Here is a 20,120-nt window from a genome sequence, read left to right as displayed (position 1 = left end):
CATTGTTATAATTGATACCAACATTTATCTTTTAAGACCTACATGTCTTAATAGCCAGGGTTCCCTTTAAATCAAAATGATGAAAAACAATAAATAAAATCCTTAGTTTAAAAGAAATAAAAACATTTTCATCTATGTTCATATCAAAGGTAGCTTTGATGCCGAAAAGTCTCCAGTCAGAGCTGTTAGAAACATCTGTTCTGGTCTTCATGGTGAACTCACATTGAAATGGTGTTTGTTGTGATAAGCTATACACGGGAAGTATTATAACTTATCTTATATAATAACGGCACACGGATACTTCTTAGTTTCAGCTGAACTCGGGAGCTTGGTTTATTTCCAACGTCTCAGTCCGCACCTGCAATTCTCACTGACCGTTAGAGCAGCGCAATACATCCGGTTAAGGATAGACTTTCAAAATAAAAGCTTTAGCAGTGGACATTGCTAAACATTACATCTCCCTTTAACAAAAAAATAAGATGTGCCTATGGAGATAATCAATGGCATGCAGAAAAACTGAAGCACTTAAACACAATTCTGAGCCACAAAATTAAGTCACAGTATACTGTAAATCCTTAGCAGTGCAAATAACATCAGTATACTCAAAAGTGCTATAATATTTAAGTGTGCTACTTCTGGAACAAAATTAACAAAATCAACAAATCCTGAGGTACTTAAAATAACTTAATAGAGGGAATCACTCTGTTTTAACAGTAAATAGGCTGGTGAACATATCAATATAAAGTACAGTGTTCACAGTGCAATCAGGTTCTTCATCACAAACAGGTTTTTCTTCCTTTCAATTTTTTTTTTTTTTTTTTTTTTTTTTTTTTTTTTTTTTTTAGGGCAGCGATCCGCCTGCACCCTTTAAAAGGTCAGTTATAAGTCGAGGACTTGCCTCGGCTTAATGACACGTCCATACCTTGTGCGTTGACAAGGCTCAGTGTGAACAGGTTTACACACAGAACTGGTGTGATGACGTTGCGCACCTGGGTCTTCTGGTGTAGTGTTGGAGTCATCATCGCCGGCCTCTGGATGCTGTGTGATGGGTGCGTGGTTGTCCAGTAGGTGCCGTCGGTTGCGTCTGAATGACTGACCTTCACCGGCCTCGATGTAGTAGCTCCGCGGTGTCTCAGCTGTCGCTAGTTTCCACGTGCCATCTCCCTGCTGGAAACGGATGGGTGCTCTGGCGCGCAGCGTTGACAGCGGTCTAGTAGATCTGTCGTAGTGTTGTTTCTGGCGCTGCTGGCATTCCTCTCTCCTTGCACGAACAGTAGCCTCGGGGGTCACCTGAGGTCGGAGTTGTTGAGTTGTCGTGGGCAGGATGGAGCGTAGTCTGGATCTGGGCTGGGGATTTTAGTCCATCAACTGGTGTGTTCCTATACTCCAGAAAACAGAGATAGGGGTCTTTCTTGTCCTCTTTGGCCTTGGTGAGGATTCGCTTTGCAGTTTGAACAGTCTTTTCTGCTAAGCCGTTGCTCTGCGGGTAATGCAGGCTCGAGGTGATGTGCTGGAAACCCCATGACTCTGCAAACTGCTTGAACTCACTTGAGTTGTAACATGGCCCATTATCACTGACGACCCGGCGGGCGATTCCTTGCCTTGAAAACACCGCCTTCATCTTGTGAATGACAGCGGCTGTGGTGATGTTAGGCAGGCGCTCAATTTCAAAGTATCTGCTGAGATACTCACAGATAATGATATAGTTCTCAGAGTTCCATGTGAATAGATCTGTTGCTACAGGCTCCCATGGGGTCTCTGGGATTTCATGTGAGAGCATGGGTTCTTTCGTGTTGGCACTACGATGTGTTTGGCATATGTCGCATCTTTGGACTGTTTCCTCAATCTGTTGACCCATACCAGGCCAAAACATTACATCTCTTGCCCTGTGTTTGCTCTTCTCAACTCCAAAATGTCCTGTGTGGATGCACTTTAGCATGTGTGGTCTGAGCTTGTGTGGAATTATTATTTTCTCACCCTTCAGAAGGATCCCATCAGCCTCTGTGATCTCGTCACGGTGGTTCCAATAATCACTGACGAGTGGGTGACAACGTTTTCGTGTTTCCGGCCAGCCTGACCGAATTACTTGCTTTAGCTTGGAGAGCTGCTCGTCCTGAGCTATCTCTGTTCTGATGCTATCTAGCCTATCAGTACTCACTGGGGCTGTGCTAATGACAGTATGTACCTGAGTTTCCATAGCCTCAGATAGGGACTCGTCCTCTTCACACATGGATTTTCTCGACAGTGTGTCGGCTACAGGGATCTCTTTACCTGGCCTGTGGACGAGAGTTATGCTGTATTTTTGTAATGCAAGCATCATGCGCTGTAAGCGCGGTGGAGCAAGGGCTAGCGGTTTGCGGAGAATAGCCTCTAACGGCTTGTGGTCTGATTCCACAGTTATGTTTCGCCCATAGACATACTCGTGGAACCTCTTACACCCATACAGGGCTGCATACAGCTCTCTCAATTTGGGCATAATTCTGCTCTGTGCTGGTGAGCAGCTTGGATGCATATGCTACTGGTCTGCCTTCCTGCATGATGGTTGCACCCAGGCCGTGTTTTGACGCATCCACTTGCAGTGTCACTTCTTTTTCAGGATCAAAGTAAGCTAACACTGGCCCTGGCTCTGCTGTGATGATCTCTTTCATTTTCTGAAATGCATTCTCATGCATAGTGTCCCATTTAAACTCTGTGTCCTGCCTTAGCAGTAGTCTGAGTGGTGCACACACCTCAGCTAGGTTGGGTGCAAATCTCGCTAGGTAGTTGACCATGCCTAGCACAGTTTCAAGCTCTGCCTCACTTGTTGGTGGTGACATGTCTCTGATGGCTCTCACCTTAAGTGGGTCTGGTTTCAAACCGTTGCCTGTGAGCTTATGACCAAAGTAGCTCACCTCAGGAACACAGATACGGCATTTATCTGGGTTTAGCTGTATGCCTCTCTCTCTGGTGCGGTCGAGCATGGCCCGGAGATTGCTGTCGTGTTCCTGCTTTGTTTTTCCAAACACGACGATGTCATCGACGATACCGGTTACTCCTCTCAGGCCTTCATATGTCTCATCCACCCTCCTCTGGAACTCGTCCTGGGCGGACACGATGCCGAAGGGCAGCCTGAGGAAACGTTATCTTCCGAAAGTAGTGTTAAATGTAGTGAGCAGTGATGACTCCTCACTCAGCTTGATTGCCCAATACCCTGATCTAGCATCTAGGATGCTAAAATACTTTGCCCCTGCTAACTTGGATGTCACATCCTCCAGTGTGGGTAGGGGGTAATATGGCCTCATTATTGCCTTGTTTAGGGGTCTTGGGTCTAAACACACTCTGAGTTTGCGTGTTTTGGGCTTTTCGCACACAACTAGAGCATTAACCCACTGGGTGGGCTCTGTCACCTTGCATATTATTCTGTCCCTTTCCATGTTGTCTAGCTCTGTTTTTAGACGGTCCTTAAGGGCAAATGGTACCCTCCGCGGTGGGCAGACAACCGGTGCTACGTTGGGGTCTATTCTGAAGCTGCATTCGCCTGGGAACGTGCCGATGCCTTTAAAAACATCTGAGTACTCACTCAAGATGTGGTCTGACTGGGTGCTGCTCTCTTCGTCACTGTTGACGGCATACACTACTTTTATGAGTCCCAGGGCTTTGCAGGCTTTGTAGCCTAGAATAGGTGGGCCTTTACAGTTCACTATGTAGAACATTTCTATGGTTGACTTAGTTTTGTATGTGCTCGCTATTTTGCAGCAGCCATTCACTTCCAGTGCATGTCCGCCGTAGCCTGTCAACTTACGGTCAGCAGCCATTAATTGTGTGCTGGGCATGAGCGCATTAAAGTCTTTGGCTGGTATTACACTTGCCTGTGCCCCAGTATCTAGCTTAAAAGTCAGTTTTTTGTTCTGTGGGCCCATTTGGATAGCTGCATATGCACTTTCCTCATCTTTCCTCTCTGTAGTAACAGTGTCCACAAATAGCTCTGAGCCATCATCTTCATTACTTTCACCAACTGTGTGGATTTCTCTGTGCACTGTTCTACCTGGGGTGTGAGGCTTAGTTTTGCACACTTTTGCATAGTGATTGAATTTTCGACACTTTAAACATTGTTTGCCTTTTGCTGGGCACTCTATGAATTTATGGTGGTGTCCCCCACACTTGCTGCAGGCATTTTCATGCGTTCTTGGGCTGTCATGGTGCCTGCTAGCTCCCTTTATAAAAGCTGGCCTACCAGGTTTGCGGTGGATTGCATGTACTTCATGACTGTCGTTAGCCATAGCCTTTAGCTGCACTTGTGATAGCTCATAGGAGTGGGCTATATCGATCGCTTTATCGAGCGTGAGCTCCGGCCCTTGACTGAGTAATTTTTCGCGCACTCTAGGTGAGTTGGTAGCAAAATTATACGGTCCCTGACCATCTCGTCGCTGTCTGTGTAGTTACAGTCTTTAACTAGCAGCTTGAGATCTGTCACAAAGTGCTCAAATGACTCACTGTGTCCTTGCGTCTTCTCCTGGAATTTATATCTTGCAAATATAGGATTTGCTTTGGGAGTGAGGTATTCTGAGAATCTGTCATAATATGTATTTAGCAACTTAGCTTCATCTTCAGCCAGTGTCCATGTGTTGCTGATGTCCCGTCCTTTGTCGCCAATCCACAGCAGAAGAAAGCTGCATTTTTCCTCTTCTGTTCTCTTTTTGAGCGGTCCTGTGAACATCAGTTGGGCATGTTGCTTGAATCTCCGCCACGCATCTGGTAGATTAGATGAATCCCAGTCCATCTTCGGGGTAGGTACGCCAAACGCCTCCATCGTTAACTTTCCTTCGTCTTTTTTTTTTTTTCAGCTTCGTCTTCTACGCGGGTCCGTCGTCTAAGTACTTTTTTTTTTTCGACTTTCACTCTGACACCATGTTGTGATAAGCTATACACGGGAAGTATTATAACTTATCTTATATAATAACGGCACACGGATACTTCTTAGTTTCAGCTGAACTCGGGAGCTTGGTTTATTTCCAACGTCTCAGTCCGCACCTGCAATTCTCACTGACCGTTAGAGCAGCGCAATACATCCGGTTAAGGATAGACTTTCAAAATAAAAGCTTTAGCAGTGGACATTGCTAAACATTACAGTGTTGAAGTTTGATACCAGTTCTTGTTTGATAACATCGTATGTTGTGTCTCAGGCCCTGTCAGGTTGGTGAACGGGACCACTCAGTGTTCGGGAAGACTGGAGGTGAAGTCTAGCCAGATCTGGTCCTCGGTGTGTGAAGATGACTTTGACCTCCAGGATGCAGAGGTGGTCTGCAGGGAGCTGAGCTGTGGGGCTCCTTTAGTTCTCCAGGGAGGGCTCTATGGAGAAGTGGAGGAACCAGTGTGGACCAGAGAGTTCCAGTGTAGAGGTGATGAGTCTGCTCTCCTGGACTGTGGAAGCCCCGGCTCAGTTAGAAACACCTGCTCAACTGGAGGAGCTGTTGAACTCACCTGCTCAGGTAGAAGAGGAGCTGCTGCTTTGACCTGCTTCTTTTCTGATGACTGTTTCACTGATCACTCTCTGCTCTGTGTTCAGAACCTGTCAGGTTGGTGGGAGGAGCCAGTCGCTGTGAAGGTACAGTGGAGTTGAAATTGGGAGACTGGAGACCAGTGGGATATATGACCTTGGAGGAAGCATCTGTTGTATGTGAAAGTCTCGACTGTGGTCCTGCTGTTTCTTCAAGATTGGGGACATTGCACTCAGCCATACCCATGTGGCATATGAAATCGCGGTGTATTGATTATGGTTTTTATCCAGTTGACTGTGCAACAGACGGGGGGCTATCTAACAAAATTCTGAATGTCACCTGCTCAGGTAAGTCCATTTGGGATATTATTAACGATTATGACAGTAATGTATGTGTTAGGAAAGTTAATAAAACCTCAGGAGCATGCCCAGATTCTAAAAAGCAGACAATAATTTCCTGCAGCAAGTGAGCATACACTCATCAGAAGACAATAATGCATTGCTCTAGTTATTAAAGTTTGCTCCTCCTCTTAGTCTCCTCCCACAATAACAACATGTTCCTTAACTAGAACTAGATACAATAGGGAATAGGAATAGGTAAACTAGATCTTTCTGGGGACAGGGAGTGGCAAAAGATGATCAGCAAGTGCTCGACTTTTTAAGCACGCAAAGGATCAGCGTTCACAAACTATCTGAGTTTAGCTGGCAACGTCAACCACCAGAAATGTAGACTAAGGAGAAAGGTGGCTCTGCTCACTCCAAGATGACGGACTGGTATGCAAGGATACTTTTCTGGGACAGAAAAAAACAGGCAGCTCACTGCTCTCCACAGTGCCTGCCAGTGCCTTCACTATTCCAGAGGTACAAAAAGACACATTTTTGACTACTGTCAGGGTATTGTTGTTCTCTGTGGCACTCTTGGCAGGCAGCCACCAGAGGGCTCCTAGGAACACGGCTGCAGGATTCCCTTAACTCCTCAAGCCTCATTACAACCTGGATATAACCAGTATTCGAATTGTAAAAAAGAATCAGTGGGGATGGTGGATTTTATCATATGGGGACAGATGATTTGTGCTGATTACAAATAATATAATATATTACAAATAATAGCAGTGACCAAAACAGCTGCAGAAATACTGCAGGAATGACATAGCAGCAGTTAAATGCAGCCTTCTGTAAGCTTTAAATATCCACTGGGCTTACATCAAATACATCAAAACACAACAATAAAAAACACTTTTCTGAACTTATCAATATGACTCTGTCCTTCACAGGATAAGTAACATGGATCACTGCAAAAACTCACAATCTTAACAAGAATATTTGTCTTATTTCTAGTTAAAATGTCTCATTTTAGTAAAAAAAATCTCATTACACTTAAAACAAGACTCATCACTGGGAAAAAAAAAAACACACATTTTCACCTGTTTCAAGTAGATTTTCACTTGAAATAAGTAGAAAAATCTGCCAGTGGAACAAGATTTTTTTGCTTGTAATGAGAAGATAAATCTTGTCCCACTGGCAGATTTTTCTACTTATTTCAAGTGAAAATGTACTTGAAACAGGTGAAAATTGTCAAATAAGTTATTTTTCTGGTGATGACTCTAAATGTTGAAATAGCAGTAAAACCACATTCATTGATGAAATGACATAAGGGATGGAAAGGAGGGATGGCAGTTTTACAGGGGGGATGATTTGGACCGTTTTTATTTCGGGGGGGATGATTTGGACCGTTTTTATTTCAGGGGGGATGATTTGGACGGTTTTTATTTCAGGGGGGATGATTTGGACGGTTTTTATTTCAGGGGGGGATGATTTGGACCGCTTTTATTTCAGGGGGGATGATTTGATTTGGACGGTTTTTATTTCAGGGGGGGGATGGTTTGCACCGTTTTTATTTCAGGGGGGGGATGATTTGATTTGGACGGTTTTTATTTCAGGGGGGATGATTTGATTTGGACGGTTTTTATTTCAGGGGGGGATGGTTTGGACCGTTTTTATTTCAGGGGGGGATGATTTGATTTGGACGGTTTTTATTTCAGGGGGGATGATTTGGACGGTTTTTATTTCAGGGGGGGGATGATTTGATTTGGACGGTTTTTATTTCAGGGGGGATGATTTGGACGGTTTTTATTTCAGGGGGGATGATTTGGACGGTTTTTATTTCAGGGGGGATGCCCTCCCCCCTCATCCCCCCTCAACTCGAGTACTGGATATAAGGAGATGCTTGCCAGTCACTCTCTGCCTGAGTGTTAACTCATACACCCCTGTTTTCTATCCCTGTAAAAGGACTATCATTAAAGATCTTTCTTTTTTTTTTGACAGTACCTTATGTCTCTTAACAGACCTGCTGGTTCAGCCAATCATCTCTGTGTCGTCCTTCATGAATGGGGTCTCCAGGATTCGGGGGGGATGATTTGGACCGTTTTTATTTCAGGGGGGATGATTTGGACCGTTTTTATTTCAGGGGGGATGATTTGGACGGTTTTTATTTCAGGGGGGGATGATTTGGACCACTTTTATTTCAGGGGGGATGATTTGATTTGGACGGTTTTTATTTCAGGGGGGGATGGTTTGGACCGTTTTTATTTCAGGGGGGGATGATTTGATTTGGACGGTTTTTATTTCAGGGGGGATGATTTGGACGGTTTTTATTTCAGGGGGGGGATGATTTGATTTGGACGGTTTTTATTTCAGGGGGGATGATTTGGACGGTTTTTATTTCAGGGGGGATGCCCTCCCCCCTCATCCCCCCTCAACTCGAGTACTGGATATAAGGAGATGCTTGCCAGTCACTCTCTGCCTGAGTGTTAACTCATACACCCCTGTTTTCTATCCCTGTAAAAAGGACTATCATTAAAGATCTTTCTTTTTTTTTTGACAGTACCTTATGTCTCTTAACAGACCTGCTGGTTCAGCCAATCATCTCTGTGTCGTCCTTCATGAATGGGGTCTCCAGGATCCAGCAGCAGGGGTTTCAGGTGTACAGAGGCTCCAACTTCGCTATCAGCTGCTCCATCCAGCCTCAGTACCCAGGAGGCTCCTTCCAGCTCTCCTCCAGCACCTCTGACTTCACATCCAACTACACCCAACCTGCTGTCAATCACTCTGCATATTTCCGGTTTCCTGTTGTGGAACCCGCCCACCAAGGAAACTACAGCTGTGTTTATCGCGTTAAAGTTTTTAGCTATGAATTCTCCTCTGAGAGTCGTCCGCTGTCCCTGACTGTCTCAGGTGAGCTGAAACATATATTTTTATCTTTTTTTATTACATTTTATTTTTGTACTTTCTCTTTCTATGCTTCTTGATGTGGAAGGACGTTTACTGCTTTGCTTGTTCTTCTGCTTGAGTTTCCCTTTTCTCTCCCTCTACATTCTCAATTGTCATTGTAAGAAATTAATGGACACACCTGGATACTTGCAAATCACTAAGATCACTATTCACTACTAATCACTATTTTCCAATACTTTTTTTCCAAACTTATCAGTGTTACGTGAGCGAGCGTGACCGTCAAACAGCAGAGACCTAAACTACAACTGACAAGCTAAAGCTAACAAAATCAGCAAAATGCCCCCCTTTTCTGAAGATGACTATCAAAACCTTCTTCTGAAAATCAACATGCTGGAAACCAACTAGGCAAGGCAAGTTTATTTTAATAGCACGTTTCAGCAACAACACAATAAGTCAAGGTGCTTTGTTGAAGTTGTTTATTTATAGTAGGATAAGCCCCTTGAGTTTACGAGGGGGTCCTACACAAAAAACATCAAGACATAACACAACTCAGCACAATACAGTGAAAGGAGACAAGACAATACAATACAATACAGACACGAAAACAAAACAAAAACAAACAATCAAACAAAAAAAAAAAAAAAAACAACACAGACATATGCAAAAATCACTTCGACAAAATTGCAACCAGAGTTTGAACAAATATTGGATGAGAAAATAAAAAATATGGTGACAGAGTTAATGAAAGCAGGAGCAGGGTGTTTCAAGGTAGGTGGATAGGACTTGATTAAAACAGATTAATGATTGCGATGATCTGATAACTACAGGTAGATGGTTCCAGTCGTTTGGACCTTTGAACATGAATGCTTTTGTACCTACTGATTTCCTATTGTGAGGCACTGTCGAGTATGAAGAGAGGGGAAGTGAAGAGACTGGTACATTGAACAATGGTGAGTATGATAAGGACAGTCCAGTATAAATCTGCAGATTCTATTGTACACTTTGTTAAGAGGAGCTAAAACACATTTAGAAGAGGAAAAGTAAACATCACATTAATCGAATATCGGAAGGATCAGTTGCACAACCAGTCTCTTTCTAACACGATTTGTAAAACATTTTCTGGATCTATGTAACATGTTCATCCGACAATTCACTTTCCGTACAATACTTTCAATATGTGAATTAAATGACAAGGTGGGATCCATCCATACACCAAGATATTTAAATTTATCGACCTTCTGCAGAAGTGTGCCATCTTTACAGAATATAGACAGTGAACTTGATATAGATTTCAATTTCAAGTTAGAACCAAAGATCATAGTGACAGATTTATTTTTATTAAGAAGTAATTTGTTGCACGAGAGCCAGTCTTCAAGTCTATTAAAGTCAGATTGAAGAATGGCCTGCACTTCCAGTGGGTCAGATTTTGATGTATAGATGACCGTGTCATCAGCATACAGTTGTACAGAAGAATTATAATACATTTTATTTATATATAGCGCTTTTCAGGGCACTCAAAGACGCTTGTCTTTGAGTGCCCATTTGAGTGTCCATTATTGAAGATGGATGGTAAATCATTTACATATATAGAAAACAGAAGGGGTCCCAAGGTGGAACCTTGTGGCACTCCTCTTTCCTGGATCAGACAATCAGAAAATTTGCCATCTAAAACAACACATTGTTTTCTATTGTGGAGAAACGCACTAAACCACAGAATTGCATTCTTAGATAGACCTATATTGTACAGTTTATCTAATAACAAATACCGGTCAACAAAATCAAACGCTTTGGTTAGGTCAATAAATATTGCACCTGTGACTTCACCATTGCCTGCAGCAGTGAAGATGTCATTTGTTATTTTCAGCAATGCAGTGGTTGTTGAATGATTGGATCTGAAGCCAGATTGAGCAGGTGATAGAATATTATTAAGCTTTACATAATAAAAATATGAAAAGTGAGGAGGAAAACAAAGTTGCAGTGTAAAGAAAGAATAAAGAAAAGTTAGACTTAAGCTCGAGTTACAATCGAGTACTAAAATTAACATTGTTCAAACTTAAATTCAGAATAGTTTAAATAATTAAGTCAAAGGCAGTTTTTAACCTTGATTAAAAGGAACTGAGGGTTTCAGTTTCCTGCAGTTTTCTGGAAGTTTTTTTCCTGATCTGTGGAACATAAAAGCTGAATGCTGCTTCTCCATTTTGTTCTGATTCTGGGGACACAGAGCAGACCTGAACCAGAAGACCTGAGAGGTCGGGGTGGTTGCTATGGCAACAACACATCTTTGATGTAGGCAAACACAAAGTCGGGGCTCCGGGATTTTGGGCACCAGGTCGGGCAGACCGGCAAGACAGTTTAGGGGCCGTCCAGAACGGCGAGACAGTTCAGGGGGCCAACCTCAGAGCCGAACTCGGGACCGGGCACACCGGCCAGACGGGTCAGAGGGACGTTCTCGGGACTGGGCAGACAGCCGTTATCGGGACTGGGCTGACAGCCCTTGTCGGGACTGGGCAGACAGCCGTTGTCGGGACTGGGCTGATAGCCCTTGTCGGGACTGGGCAGACAGCCGTTGTCGGGACTGTGCTGACAGCCGTTGTCAGGACTGGGCAGACAGCCGTTGTCGGGACTGGGCAGACAACCGTTGTCGGGACTGGGCAGACAACCGTTGTCGGGACTGGGCAGACAACCGTTGTCGGGACTGGGCAAACAACCATTGTCGGGACTGGGCAAACAACCGTTGTCGGGACTGGGCAGACAACCGTTGTCGGGACTGGGCAGACAACCGTTGTCGGGACTGGGCAGACAACCGTTGTCGGGACTGGGCAGACAGCCGTTCTCGGGACTGGGCAGACAGCCGTTCTCGGGACTGGGCAGACAACCGTTGTCGGGACTGGGCAGACAACCGTTGTCGGGACTGGGCAGACAACCGTTGTCGGGACTGGGCAGACAACCGTTGTCGGGATAGGGCAGACAACCGTTGTCGGGACTGGGCAGACAACCATTGTCGGGACTGGGCAGACAGCCGTTGTCGGGACTGGGCAGACAGCCGTTGTCGGGACTGGGCAGACAGCCGTTGTCGGGACTGGGCAGACAGCCGTTGTCGGGACTGGGCAGACAACCATTGTCGGGACTGGGCAGACAGCCGTTGTCGGGACTGGGCAGACAGCCGTTGTCGGGACTGGGCAGACAACCGTTGTCCGGATAGGGCAGACAGCCGTTCTCGGGACTGGGCAGACAGCCGTTGTCGGGACTGGGCAGACAACCGTTGTCGGGACTGGGCAGACAACCGTTGTCGGGACTGGGCAGACAGCCGTTGTCGGGACTGGGCAGACAGCCGTTGTCGGGACTGGGCAGACAGCCGTTGTCGGGACTGGGCAGACAGCCGTTGTCGGGACTGGGCAGACAGCCGTTGTCGGGACTGGGCAGACAGCCGTTGTCGGGACTGGGCAGACAACCATTGTCGGGACTGGGCAGACAGCCGTTGTCGGGACTGGGCAGACAGCCGTTGTCGGGACTGGGCAGACAACCGTTGTCCGGATAGGGCAGACAGCCGTTCTCGGGACTGGGCAGACAGCCGTTGTCGGGACTGGGCAGACAACCGTTGTCGGGACTGGGCAGACAACCGTTGTCGGGACTGGGCAGACAGCCGTTGTCGGGACTGGGCAGACAGCCGTTGTCGGGACTGGGCAGACAGCCGTTGTCGGGACTGGGCAGACAGCCGTTGTCGGGACTGGGCAGACAGCCGTTGTCGGGACTGGGCAGACAGCCGTTCTCGGGACTGGGCAGACAGCCGTTGTCGGGACTGGGCAGACAGCCGTTGTCGGGACTGGGCAGACAGCCGTTCTCGGGACTGGGCAGACAGCCGTTGTCCGGACTGGGCAGACAACCGTTGTCGGGACTGGGCAGACAGCCGTTGTCGGGACTGGGCAGACAGCCGTTGTCGGGACTGGGCAGACAGCCGTTATCGGGACTGGGCAGACAGCCGTTGTCGGGACCGGGCAGACAACCGTTGTCGGGACTGGGCAGACAGCCGTTCTCGGGACTGGGCAGACAGCCGTTGTCCGGACTGGGCAGACAGCCGTTGTCGGGACTGGGCAGACAGCCGTTCTCGGGACTGGGCAGACAGCCGTTGTCCGGACTGGGCAGACAGCCGTTCTCGGGTCAGAGGTCACATCTCCCAAAAGCATCACATGTAAATGCTATTAATCACTGGTCTGACACTTCTTTACTGAAGTTTAAACTTCATATATCATCCTTTCAAAAATATGCACTTTAAAACTGAAATAAGTCAATTTTATTTCTAATAATTGGTTGTGTTTCATCAGATCCACCAGTTCCAAGAATTCTCATCATTGTGGTCGTCCTGCCATTGTTTCTGCTGTTGGTGGTCTTCGGCCTTTATTACTTCTATAAGGTAGTAATGTAAGGTATTACTACAATAAGCTAATACTATAAGGCAGTGGTTCTCAACCCTGGTCCTCGAGTACCTATGTCCTTCATGTTTTAGATGCTACTGTGCTTCCGCACACCATGATACAATTAGCTGTGTGATTAAAAGAGTTTTGGAGACCCTGACGACATCCTAATGTGAATCATTAATTAGAATCAGGTGTGTTGGTGCAAGACAACATCTTAAACATGAAGAGCAGGAGTAATCGAGGACCAGGATTGAGAACCACTGCTAAAACTGTTAAAAGGTAATGCTCACATCTTTGTCGCTGAGGATGAATCAGTGTAATCTGTGTGCTGTCATGTCCCGCCAGGTCACTAGAGGAAAGAATCAAGAGACACTGAGCAAGAAGAACACCGGGCAGGTTGATGGTAATTGTGGTGTTTGTACAGCTGATGAAGTTCCAGCTAAAGAAGAAGCTAAGGAAATAGAGGAGAGCCTTTGAGGCCCTCAGCTTCCATTTACAGAAGGGGTAGGCAATTTCTGGTCCTAGAGGGCCATGTCCTGCAGGTTTTTAGATAGTTTCCCTGCTTCAACACACCGGATTCCAATTAAAGATTGTTATCAATATGTCGTCTAAGGCTACACAAGTCTGGTTATGACACAGCCATGTCTATCAGGCTTGTGTTTAAGCAGGAACACATCTAAAATATGCAGGACACGGCCTTCGAGGACCACGAATTGCCCCTCCTTGATCTACATGGTTACGGTTGCTGATTAACTGTCGTCATTATTTCTTGGTCGTTTTTTTCACTGTATCATAGATTAAGCTCATTTAATGTTTTAATAACTAAATATATCACTTATGAAAACCTTTTAACAATTAACACATGTATTAAAAGGAACCCTGGCTATTAAGACATGTAGGTCTTAAAAGATAAATAATGGTATCAATTATAACAATGTGATATAAAAAAACCTTTTTGATGTCTTGTTTTTATAAAATTTGAAAATATAATTTTAACACGTAGGTCGCCATTGTTGTTTACATTCTGGGTAGTGACGTCAGACGGTGGCTCCTGCTAACCCCCTACACTGTTTTGACACCCAGAAACAGATGAAAACACAGCTAAACAGGTGACAGCGCACCAGAAACACAGATCAAAAGACAGCTAAACATTAAGGTGACGGCGCACCTACAAAAAAGTAAAAAAAAAAAAAAAGAAAAAAAAGTGCAGCACCATAAAGCATGAACTATAAAAACACCATAAAACTCAGACAGACTAACAGACCACACGTTTCAACTAACAGATAGCCGATGCTACAATAAAAACCCCAGCCAGATCTGGCGTCATTAAATTAGATAAAGATGTTCTTGCCTATTTGACGCGAAGTCTGCGCCTCCCTTTTCGTCAAAGTCCCGGGCCAGTCCCCTCAGCCTCTGGTCTGTCATCAAACGGTGGACCCAGCACTGAAGCCGGTTTTAGGGGGGCGGCAAAACGTGCATCCTGCCCCCCGGCGTCTTCATCCCGGCGGCGGCGAGAGCGGGTGGCGGAGAGCGGATGGCGGAGAGCGGTGCGCTGCAGGCTCTAGTCTAGACGTAGCCGTGGCTGGCCCGGGACTTTGGCGAAACGGGAGGCGCAGACTTCGCTTCAAATAGGCAAGAACATCTTTATTTAATTTAATGACGCCAGATCTGGCTGGGGTTTTTATTGTAGCATCGGCTATCTTTTAGTTGAAACGTGTGGTCTGTTAGTCTGTCTGAGTTTTATGGTGTTTTTATAGTTCATGCTTTATGGTGCTGCACTTTTTTTTTTTTTTTTTTTACTTTTTTGTAGGTGCGGCGTCACCTTAATGTTTAGCTGTGTTTTGATCTGTGTTTCTGGTGCGCCGCCACCTGTTTAGCTCTGTTTTCATCTGTTTCTGGGTGTCAAAACAGTGTACGGGGGCCAGCAGGAGCCACCGTCTGACGTCACTACCCAGAATGTAAACAACAATGGCGACCTACGTGTTAAAATTATATTTTCAAATTTTATAAAAACGAAGACATCAAACAGGTTTTTTATATCACATTGTTATAATTGATACCAACATTTATCTTTTAAGACCTACATGTCTTAATAGCCAGGGTTCCTTTTAAGGACCTGGTTGCACTCAGGACTTTGTAAGCGACATTTGCATAAATAATCACCTGATTATCCAAATCCTACTGAAATATAAGATCAGATAAATCACAACACATGATACAGCACCTGATTGAGTGACAGTAGCTGTGATTGAGCTCCATCCATCCATCTGTCCATCTGTGTATCCATTTATCCATCTTTTACCACTTACAGTATTTAGGTCTGGGACACTGGTCCAACAGTGTAAACACAAATCTCAAACCTTGCTCTCCTCAACCACCTACTTTATCACCGTGGCTCTTAGGTGGTGATCTGAGGTGCAGGGCTTTCTCATCCAAGAATGTGTTTCCCGAAACCATTTTTGCTAACTGCTTTAATATATTTGGTAGGGTGGATGCTTACTGCATGCATACTTGGAACACTGGAAGTAATGTGTGTAATGTGGAACCTTCATAGCGTGAGCATGGGTGTTGCTTGCAGGTTTTTTAAGAAAAAACATTTATAACCTATACAAAAAAGCCTTAGTACAAAACTGGACAGTGATGTTGAATTTAATGTTCAGTACACATTAGTTTAGTGGTCAAGTCCAGCTTTATCAGTGGAGGCAATTTACCGAGATTAAGCCATTTAATTCTCAATGTCACTTTGAGATTTTAATAGATGCTTTTATCACAACAGGCTACTCTATGTTTTGGTTTGCCAGAATTCACCTCCTTGACTGCAATTAGTTTAAAATGCTGTTGCTCAGCATTTACTTGGTGCAGGAAAACAAAACCATATTGCCTCAATTTCAACATCTCTTCAGTGGGTCTTTGTCCATTTATGCATTCATTTAAAGAAATGTTGAATATATCTTTAAATCTCTTCCTGGTCTCGCTCCATGGTATTTGTCCATCATGCTCCACCCTTCTGCTCCACCCGTTTGCTCCTTCACGCCCCCTCGGGTTAGCAAATCAATAGTGGTCACCGTCTGCGACAAAGAAGAAGTTTAGAGGTGGCCATTCTTTAGTGGCTTCCCCCAAAATTATAGAACAAGTCACCTTCGCACATCAATGACATGGTCTAATTTCACAGTTTTATTTTCTTTAAATACCTCTCTTTTTTTACTTTTAACTCAGTTTGAGCTCTTGGCTGTTATTGTTTTTTTTACTGTTGTCTTGTGTTTTTATGAATTTAATATTTTACATCTCGAGTTTCTTTCCCTTGCAAGTAGAGATAAATATGTTTTATAAACAATTAACCTTGTACAACCTTTTGAGATCCAGTTTTCCTGATTCCGTGGCGTGTGAATGTTAACTTGATCTGTGGAGCTGTAGGAGAGGGGGTGGGGGGGTTTCTGGAGCATCTGCAATTCTGTGATTGACCAGGGGTTGCGGTTACTACATGTCAATCACAGAGCCAAAATTAGTCAAAAACATCTTGGGACAAAATATTCACACAAGCAATCGTCATTGTAGATAACACTGATAAATGATCTAAGTTAGCAACAGTATCTAGGGGGCCGGGGCTTACTGACAGTTCAGTTGGATCATCTAGGTTTAATAAAGTGCCTTGTTAAATAGGAGGTAAATAAATCATCTTTTTACTTTTTTATATGTCTGTTTATTTTTTTAAGTCATTCACATGTAAATGAAAACATCCAGAAAATTAAACTTATTTTAGTAACTACTGTGTGAATGTGACAGTGATTTAAAATGTTTGTTTTATCTGACACAAACAATCTTGTTTTCCCTCACACACCGAGGCTGAACATGGATGACTCAACAAGAAGTTTGAGAAAGTCATAACTTTTTTCAACAATGCCGTGAATGAAAACCATGAAGCCTTTACAGTCCTTATTCATTGCCACAAAACCTCTAAATGTGTTTCTTACAATTTCGTTATTGGTGCACAGAGCCCCACCACGCCTGTTGGAACTGCGGTTCGGCCCTGTTCATATCAGCGATACTGGTCCAAGGTTTATTTTGATCTGTGACAACACAGCATTTTGAATGATCGTGCGAGGCCGTCCAACTCCCTAATTGAGTTGTGACTGAATTCATATTGAGCACTTCATAATTCCTAGGATTACAAGAGGAACCATCATGGCATCTCTGATTTCCCACGCCTTGGCGTTCGGGTCACTCTTGACTGCATTATTAATAGTGACATACAGATCTCCATCTGAAAGAAGAAAAAAAACAATGAAATACATTTAGGACACTAAATAGGTTGTCATGCTATAAAACTGTACGATGAGGTCTTTGTGAAACAATTTAGGGAATAAAAAAGTAAGTAGTATTTTATGAAAGAACACTTAGTCTTTCAGATATGGAGCTAGAACAGTCTCATAATTGACAAATGCACAGGACAAGTTTTACAAATGCACAGACCGATTTGCAAGTACACAGTAAGTCGTGTTTTATCCACTGCTCTGCGTCCCCCACGTGGGGTGCGCTCTTATGATTGGCTGGAACAAAGGAAGACAGTTGGAGAGGAGTCAGCTGACTGATTCAACTCAAAACTTTATTTAAATTGGACAAGTCAAACTTTATTGACAATCAAAGAAACAACAACACAGAGAGATATCTTTAACTGCTACAATCTTCTCACTCATGGTGCACCAGCAACCAGGGGGGTATTCCAAGAAGGAGGTTTAACAAACACTGAGTTAAAGTCTCATCTTGAGGTTACTTGAACCCATGACGACTAAACCCGCTCAGTTAGTTCCAACACACCGGTTATGAATTAACTCAACTAACCCAGAGTTGGTTAACCCAGAGTTGTGTGAGTTCCCGGTGAATCCATAAAGACATCATCTATCGAGGGTTGAAAAATTGAGCAAGTCCTCCTGATCCAACCGTGATACAAGAAGCTTGGTCATCAACAGAACTATCCAGACTTTGATGACAAGGTGGTGACGACCGTTAATTAGAATCAGGTGTGTTAATGCATGGAGACAACTAAAACATGCAGACTGCGGCCCTCGAGGACCAACTTTGGACACCCGTGTATTAAATGAATGAAGCAAACAATGGGAAAACGAATTGAAAAAATAAAAATAAAAAAAGTGAAAACTCTGTCAAGTGTATTTTTTTAATTGAAATGATTGAGACAGATTTGATCACGCACTCTGTGACTATCATTTTGAGCCGGTTTCCGCTGTGAGTCCCGTTGAAGCGTGTTTGCGCTCCAGCATCTGGATCGGGGTACGGGGTAATGAGCGTGGGGAGGCGCGGATATCCTCTATCCCCCAGGAGATAGCAATCAAATTCTCCTGCAATTGCACATATAACACAAAGTTAGACACATGAATATTCGCAAAACTGATCAATATAATATTAGTAATATAACGCACTCTGTAGAAATGTGGTGCTCAAATTTGATTCCCTACATCCTGGCATCATGCACAGAGCCTGGCCATCTCGCCTCCATGTTTGATATTAGATTTGCAGCATCGCATCATCTGGCAATTGAAAAAATACATTTTCAAACATCATTAAGAGAGCGCTTAAAAATAAAAGCAGCTTACGGTTCCATTATACCTACTTGGACATTGATGCTGTGGAAACCTTTCCTGTTAACAAAGTCAGCCTCATTTTGGGATGGTGCTGTAATTGGCACATGCGTCCCATCGATGCATCTAATAACGTTTGGATAGCCTGCAAAGTAGCCATTGCTCATTAAATGTAATCTCACCAGCAAAGATTTCTGTGCAGATTTGAGAAACCTAAGCGATGCTGAACTGCCAGTTGGTGGAACTCCGTCTTAATGACCCTCGTAGGTTTGTGGCCAGGAAAATGAATAAAGTTGTGCATGAAGCGCTTCAGCGCAAGGCACACTTTACACACCGACCGACAGGCAGTTGCTTTCCCGATATGTTCAGCGTCTCCAACACTGTACAGAAACTCCCAGATGCAAAAAAACAGAGAGCTATGCACATTGTTTGCAGGAAGAGAGGGCAGACCCACGATGGGTAACGTTTGTAATCTATACATTGCAAACGTTAAACGTTAAAAATGGTTGAATTGTAACAGTGGTGTCGCTTTCATTTTTTCTAACATTATTAGCTGATTATATGTATAGTGGGCTGGCATCAGTATTTGATTTTAGAATGAATTTTGAGTGTACGTCTCACAGACTATGAGTTGAGGAATATTGAAAATTGTTAGTGTATTTCTCCCAAACTATAAGTTGTGGAATATTACTTTTTTAAAGATGATATTAAGATAATTTAAAGCAACTGTAAGTGTAATTTTTTATTTTATATAAACTTAAAACATTTAAGAATATCACAAAAATATTTTTGGGTAATCAGTTACAAAAAAATTCTTGAGTTCTGTGAACTTGTTAGAGTTTACAGTGTATGGATGGAGAAGGTTACTCAAATAAATCAAGGATTCTGCTGAAAAACGGTGGCGCTCTCGCAAATACTCATCGGGGAAAGATAAAATGTCATATCGTGGTCTTATCACCCTCTCACGGTGAATTGCACGGACGATTTGGGCTTCTATGTGTAACAAGTTGCAGCAGCCCTCCTAAACTTGCGCTTAAATACCCGAACATAACTGGGTTATCTGAACAAAACCGGCATAAAACCTACCCCCTACCAGGTTAGGTTCAGAGCCTATGTTACCATGGTGACTTACTTAACCTGACCATTTTGGAACGGAAATCCCAGGTTTACCATTTACCCTGGGTTAACATACCCAGTTTAGCCACTAAACCTCCTTCTTGGAATACCCCCCAGAACATAACCTGTGAAAACCATCGCAAATGGAAGACCAAACAACTCTACAGAAAGAATGAAAACAGCAAAACCACGCAAATAAAACACTGAAAACCACAGTTAGTGAAGGAAACCTTCAAACTAAAATGGCATCCCATGAGTCTCCCCTGACAGTGCTTCAGCATGGACAGC

The 20,120-nt window shown here is 44.0% G+C and overlaps 1 protein-coding gene across 3 annotated transcripts in view; it reads left to right on the top strand.

Annotated features, from left to right (window-relative positions):
• LOC133454780 (antigen WC1.1-like) overlaps positions 1 to 14,000 on the top strand; it is a 67,600-nt gene extending 53,600 nt beyond the window's left edge. For 2 of the 3 annotated variants that reach the window (XM_061733504.1, XM_061733502.1), the window contains 5 exons: positions 5,163 to 5,468; positions 5,546 to 5,824; positions 8,381 to 8,710; positions 13,030 to 13,118; positions 13,468 to 14,000. In XM_061733504.1, coding sequence (XP_061589488.1) covers positions 5,163 to 5,468; positions 5,546 to 5,824; positions 8,381 to 8,710; positions 13,030 to 13,118; positions 13,468 to 13,599 — 1,136 coding nt within the window. In that variant the 3' untranslated portion in view covers positions 13,600 to 14,000. Of the gene's footprint in view, positions 1 to 5,162; positions 5,469 to 5,545; positions 5,825 to 8,380; positions 8,711 to 13,029; positions 13,127 to 13,467 lie in introns of all 3 variants that reach the window. The other variant, XM_061733503.1, reaches the window with a different exon arrangement.
• The last annotated feature ends 6,120 nt before the right edge of the window (positions 14,001 to 20,120 follow it).

The sequence above is a fragment of the Cololabis saira genome, chromosome 11, assembly GCF_033807715.1.
Source record: "Cololabis saira isolate AMF1-May2022 chromosome 11, fColSai1.1, whole genome shotgun sequence".
NCBI lineage: Eukaryota > Metazoa > Chordata > Actinopteri > Beloniformes > Belonidae > Cololabis > Cololabis saira.
Note: the sequence above shows the minus strand (reverse complement) of the source record. Positions and strands in the feature narration are given on the sequence as shown.